This window comes from Cornus florida, unplaced genomic scaffold, assembly GCF_030987335.1.
Source record: "Cornus florida cultivar Cherokee Brave unplaced genomic scaffold, ASM3098733v1 CherokeeBrave_3.0.0_Hap2_Chr01, whole genome shotgun sequence".
Lineage (NCBI taxonomy): Eukaryota > Viridiplantae > Streptophyta > Magnoliopsida > Cornales > Cornaceae > Cornus > Cornus florida.
This window is the reverse complement of record NW_026775571.1, coordinates 118,280,074-118,286,242: the sequence shown is the minus strand read 5'-3', so window position 1 is coordinate 118,286,242 and position 6,169 is coordinate 118,280,074. Positions and strand designations below refer to the sequence as shown.

Genomic DNA, 6,169 nt, shown 5'->3' with positions numbered 1-6,169 from the left:
TTTATATTATAAATGCCATAAATCATTTTAGATTTTTTAAGGCAGTCGTAATTAACGAAAGTAAAAGACTAAATTGCATTAAGGCTTGATTTTAAAATAAATATTTTACGTTGAAATAGAGATTAATTTTTTCTCTAAAACTTTCACTCCTAACAAGATACTTACAAAACTATTGTGAATGTCGAAATGATAGTTAGGTAGAGTTTTAATTCAATTTAACTAAAAAAAAAGAAAAAAGAAAAAAAAAAAAAAAAAAAAGGTCCAAACCTACTTTTCACCAAATATTAATTGATTATCGAATAGCTAAACATTCATTTGCCCTATTTTATCCGCAAACAAAAAAAAAAGGAAATTAAAAAATCATTGGTCTAATGTATGAAGAGAATTAAAATGCACATACCAAGCTCAACAGCGTCTACGAGTAGGTAAAAATCTTGTCCGCCTTCGTTATGATTGTACTGTCTGATATCATTTAGCTCACCAAATCATGCATAGCAACCGCGTCCCCCAACATTGATATTGGCACTAGCATACCCCGTGCAGTTACATTTGTTCAAGCACTCCTTTTCACATTCTTGTAAGCTCACATTCCTATACAATTCTGATATTCTAGCCTCTGGAATCTTCGCATTTCCTAGTTTTATAAATCCTTCACCGCCACCCTTCCCACACCTACCCGCTTGCCTCTTCTCCTTCTCCTTCTCCTTCTCATTCTCATTCTCCACACACCTTATGAACCAATCGACAGGGGACCATGGTTCGAATCCAGGCAAACAGGTGCACTCCATGGCATTGTAAGAGTTGCACATGGTTGACACTCCGCACCGTGAGTATTGGTCACAACGATCTTGCGGTGCCACAAAAAACTTAGCCCATTCTTTGGTATCCAGTCGCCATATCGCCCGTTGGACTGTTCCCAACGGTAATAACACAAGTCTTTGAAAAGTCCAAGTATTTGGCACTGTGATACTATACGATACCTAATGCTAACTGTCCAACAATTTTGCATCCACTTCGTTTTAATCTAGATTGTGTGGATTATAATATATAGATATGTAACTACTTAACTGTACGTTTGTTAATATTTTTGCCATATTGGCCTAGCAATTTCAAATATTGTTTGTAAAACTCCAATTGAAGAGAGCAGCTTCATTGGTGTAGTCTTTTGAGGGTGAAATTCACACGGTCCGATACGACACCGTTTATCTGCAAGGGAAAAAGGAGAAGATCGATAAACCTTGACAGCACCGGTGTGGTGCCTGCCAAGAGCTCTCCGACGATCAAGTTAGTCACCGAAGGTCTAAAAAGAAGGCAGAGATTTAATAATAGTTTTTTCGTCGTACCTTATTCCCGAGTCGTCGTCCTATTTATTGTCGCTTCCCTTTTTTTCGATAAGGGAATTTCATCATCCTTATCCTATGGAAATCTGATCCTTGATAAGATTTGTCATCATCCCCATGGAAATCTTATCCTGCATAAGATTTGTCATCAATCTTATCCATGAAAATTTTTACCCCTAATAACAAAATATTATCGTTGATCACCGAAAAGATCTGGCGACTTGTCAACACTTGGTTGCCTTTATTGTTAGGTTAAGGTAGGTTTATTTTTCTCTATCAGTTGCCCCCATTCCCAAGCTTGCTCGTCTAGCTTTGGGAATGTAAGATTTTTTTTTTTTTTTTGGCCCCCAACACTGTTCCCTTGGGAACAGTACCCGAGGGTACTGTTCATTGAATAGTAGATTATATATATATATATATATATATATATATATATATATATATATATATCCCCTGGGAACAGTAGCCGCGGGGTACTGTTCATATGAATAGTAACGGATTTTTTTTTTTTTTTTGGCCCTGGGAACAGTACCCGGGGGTACTGTTCATATGAACAGTAACAATTTATTTATTTATTTTGGTACGCTTCCCTTGGGTACTGTTCCTCTGGTACTATTCTTAGTACCCTTGGGTACTCTGCCTTGGGTACTATTCTTAGTGCTTTTGGGTATTCTGTCCCTGGGTACTATTTTTCGTACCCTTGGGTACTCTGCCCCTGGGTACTATTTTTAGTACCCTTGGATAATCTTCCCCTAGGGTGCTCTGCCCCTGGGTACTAGTTTTGGTACCGTTGGGTACTCTGCCCCTGGGTACTATTTTTAGTACCCTTGGGTAATCTTCCCCTAGGTGCTCTGTCCCTGGGTATTATTTTTAGTACCCTTGGGTACTCTGCCCTGGGTACTAGTGTTGGTACCCTTGGGTAATCTTCCCTTGGGTACTATTTTTTGTACTCTTGGGTACTCTGCCCCTGGGTATTACTTCTAGTACCCTTGGGTAATCTTCGCCCGAAGTGCTCTGCCCCTGGGTACTATTTTTAGTACCCTTGGGTACTCTGCCCCTGGGTACTAGTTTTGGTATCCTTGGGTAATCTTCTCTAGGTAAGGGAATAAATTGTACAAGCTTTACTCAGGTCGTCACTCCTTTAATAAGGGAATTGAACTTTATAAGCTTTACTCAGCTCACCCCTTTAGTATGGGATTTTTATTTACTATCCCTTATTATAAGGGGATATTAATTACGGGATTCATTCAGCCCGGGTCCTTGTAGTACAGGACACTCATTTATTATCCCTTATATTACGGGGATATGAATTACGGGATTCTTTCAGCTCGGGTCCTGATAATACAGGATACTTATCCCCTATAGTTCGGGGATATGGATTACGAGATTCATTCAGTCCGGGTCCTTATAATACATGATACTCATTTACTATCCCCTATAGTCCAGGGATATGGATTACGGGAGTCATTCAGCCCGGGTCCTTGTAATACAGGAAACTCATTTACTATCCCTTATAGTACGGGGATACGGATTACGGGATTCACTTAGTCCGGGTCTTTATAATACAGGATACTCATTTACTATCTCTTATAGTACGGGGATACTGCATGTATAAAGATAATTGACCAAGAGTCAAGGCAACTGAAAAGAATTTTATTAAAGACCATCATTGCCTCAAGGCTTATTAAAAACAAGATAGCACGTGAGGGAGCTACCCTCCATTTAAAATGATTAACTAAAATGCCCCCAGTCTTTATTGTGAATGACTTGATAAGGCTAATTCCAGCCATGAGACAATTTCTAGTCCTCTTCTTCCTTCTATGCATTCATGGTGTCTTCACCGTTGATGTGTTTTTACGCTCTGATCAGCAACTCTATCATGCTGGTGGGAGGTTCTTTTGATAAGGAGAACAAGAATATGGAGGTTTAGAGTCCTCATATGAAAGTGGTCAAAGCTACCTTGTCGTCTACCGCTTCTACCTGCAACATCTCTGCGTTGAATTGGGTGATGTATTCCCGAATCGACTCTTCCTTTTATTGCTCCACGGTAAACAGGTAGGTAGTCGGCCTTCTATGCCTCTAACCTGCAATGAAGTGGCTCACAAACTGCTTACTCAGTTCTTCAAAGGTGTTGATGGTTCCTGGCTTCAGCTTGTTGAACCAAACTCTTGCTGATCCCTTAAGTGTAGTAAGAAAAGCTTAGCACATGATTTTGTCTGGCACAGCGTGTAAATGCATAAGAGCTTGAAAAGTTTCCAGGTGATCGAAGGGATCTTTGGTCCCATTAAAGCTTTCGAACGAGGGCATCCTGAACTTGCTAAGTAGTGGACATTTCATAACGGCGGGGCTGAACGGCAAGTTGGTCCTTTGTACCAGGTCATCTACGGCAGCAGGACTTTTCCCTTTCATAACCTGCATTACATCTTCCATTTTCCCCTTGAGATCCTTGATCTGCAGGTCGAGATAGGTAACTTTCTTTGTCTTTTCTTTAAAACAGAAGGCTGTGCTTTCAGGAGGTCGGGAACTCCGTGGGAGAGATGGGTGGACCACCTCTCTATGTTGGGTTCCCACCTGGCTTTGTTCCACTTTAGTCTCATTTTGGGGGGGGGGGGGGGGGGGGGGGGATGATTATCCTGCTCTTCAAGATTCCCATTACCTCCGTTTGGATTTGAGAGATCTTGTCCTGGTAAGTTTTGTTGAACCGGTGGAACAAGATGTTACAGGAGCACTGCATTTTGCTGAATCAACTGGTCTATACCCTAACTCAGAGTTTAGACCTGCAATTCTAACGCTGCAAGCCGTGTCTGGTCGTTTGGGACGTCCAGGTTTTCACCTGACTCTACCCTTTGACCAGATCCCTGCGATGGTGTCCCTTAGGTAACCATATCGAACTGCAAATGTATATATCCACAGAGTAATTAATTGATTCAAGAGAATCGTCGTTCCCACAGACAGTGCCAACTGTTGAGGGTGAAATTCACACGGTCCGATAAGACACCGTTTACCTGCAAGGGAAAGAGGAGAAGATTAATGAACCTTGACAGCACCGGTGTGGTGCCTGCCAAGAGCTATTCGACGATCAAGTTAGTCACCGGAGGTCTAAAAAGAAAGTAGGGATTTAATAATAGTTTTTTCGTCGTACCTTATTCCCGAGTCGTCGTCCTATTTATCGTCGCTTCCCTTCTTCTCGATAAGGGAATTTCATCATCCTTATCCCATGGAACTTATCCCATGGAAATCTTATTCTTGATAAGATTTGTCATCATTCTTATCCATGGAAATCGTTACCCCTAATAACAAAATATTATCGTTGATCACCGAAAAGATCTAGCGGTTGGTCAAAACTTGGTTGCCTCTATTGTTATGTCAAGATATGTTTATTTTTCCCTATCATAGTCAACATCGTAAGTCCTGAGTCTTGAAGTAATTGTGGGCCGGAATCCCACTCATTGTCACATCGTTCCATGGGCCGGCATGCCAGTACGGAGCTTAATTCTTGTACATGAAGAACTGAGGCGAGCCGTGTATATCAACCTCCATTGAGAACTTCCCCGGTGCCGGGTCATCCCCTGACTTCCAGGAAGTCAGGACCTTGTTCAGACCGCTCCTTCTATCCAACCCCAGTTTCATTCCCTGTAAAACCGAATCAGTCGGGTAATCAAAGCTTTGCCATACAACAACATTGTGGGTATGCTCCGACCCGTTTGTTGTGATCAGAACCAAATTGCCTGAAGGTAAGAGCACCGCGGTCGAGTTGATCATAACTGATGACACATTGGTAGACCACAGCGGTAGCCCTTTTTCGTTGTCGGTGTCGAATATGGCGATGTTGCCATCGTCGGCGATCTTGAAAACTCCGGTTTTGTTTTTGATTGGGGTGTCTCTATTAGTGACCCAGACAATAGTAGGTTCGGAAACTTTGTTAAACCAAATACCAAGGTATCGGTTCGCAGACTTTCCGGGACTGAAGAAGCCTAGTTTGAAATCGGCATTGGAGGACAAAAGAGCTTAATTGTTAGTGTCGGAGATGAACCGGTTGCGTGTTACAGTGTCGGTAGTAGTGTTACTGCCACAGAAGAGAAGTAATAGTGTGAGCAGAGTTACAACGAAACTTGTCTGGAATCCAAGGTTGTTAAAATCGGGATTCTACGCAAAATCGTTTTAGTCTCCGTAGAATCGGAATCGTAGAATCGGATCGTGAATCGTAAGATTCTACCAAATTGTGAAAAAACAATTGAAAATAACTTTTTAAACAATAAGATCTGTAAAATATAACAAAAATAAGGACAAAACATATAATTAAATATATCTAACCTCAACATAACCTATTAAGGAATAAAATTTGACATTTAAGAGATATTTTTTGCATTAAATTAACTCCTATATTATATTAGTAATTATATTTAGATTTATAATATTTTGAAAACTAAATTAATTATATATATATATATATATATATATATATATAATTTTTTATTGTATCTTGACGGCCCACGTATATATTGTATCTTGACGGCCCACGTATATATTTTTTATTTTAATTATATATTGTATATAATTTTTTTATTCTGAATAATCCTGACGGTCCACGTAAGCCAGTAGCCTTATCTCTGGCCGTCAGTATCTATCTTTGCTTTCAAAGAATATGAGCGACCTGCGAGCAACGACCGATGAAGCAGCGACCGGCGAGCAGCGACTGACGATCAGCGATGAAGACCAGCGACCAGTTCTACCAACTAGCAAGGACGAAGGTACCATGTTTTGCCTATTTATGTGATTTTAATCTGATTTCTGTGACTGTCCAGTGAATTCCCTTCTTCTCTTCACCT

The 6,169-nt window shown here is 40.6% G+C and overlaps 1 protein-coding gene across 1 annotated transcript; it reads right to left on the bottom strand.

Moving 5' to 3' along the window:
- Positions 1 to 4,829: 4,829 nt before the first annotated feature.
- Positions 4,830 to 6,098, bottom strand: LOC132281805 (S-locus-specific glycoprotein S13-like). Its single transcript, XM_059783476.1, has 2 exons — positions 5,995 to 6,098; positions 4,830 to 5,223 (listed from the first exon to the last, which is right to left on the bottom strand). Exons 1-2 carry the CDS (start codon positions 6,096 to 6,098, stop codon positions 4,830 to 4,832), a joined length of 498 nt encoding a protein of 165 aa, XP_059639459.1.
- Between the last annotated feature and the right edge of the window lie 71 nt (positions 6,099 to 6,169).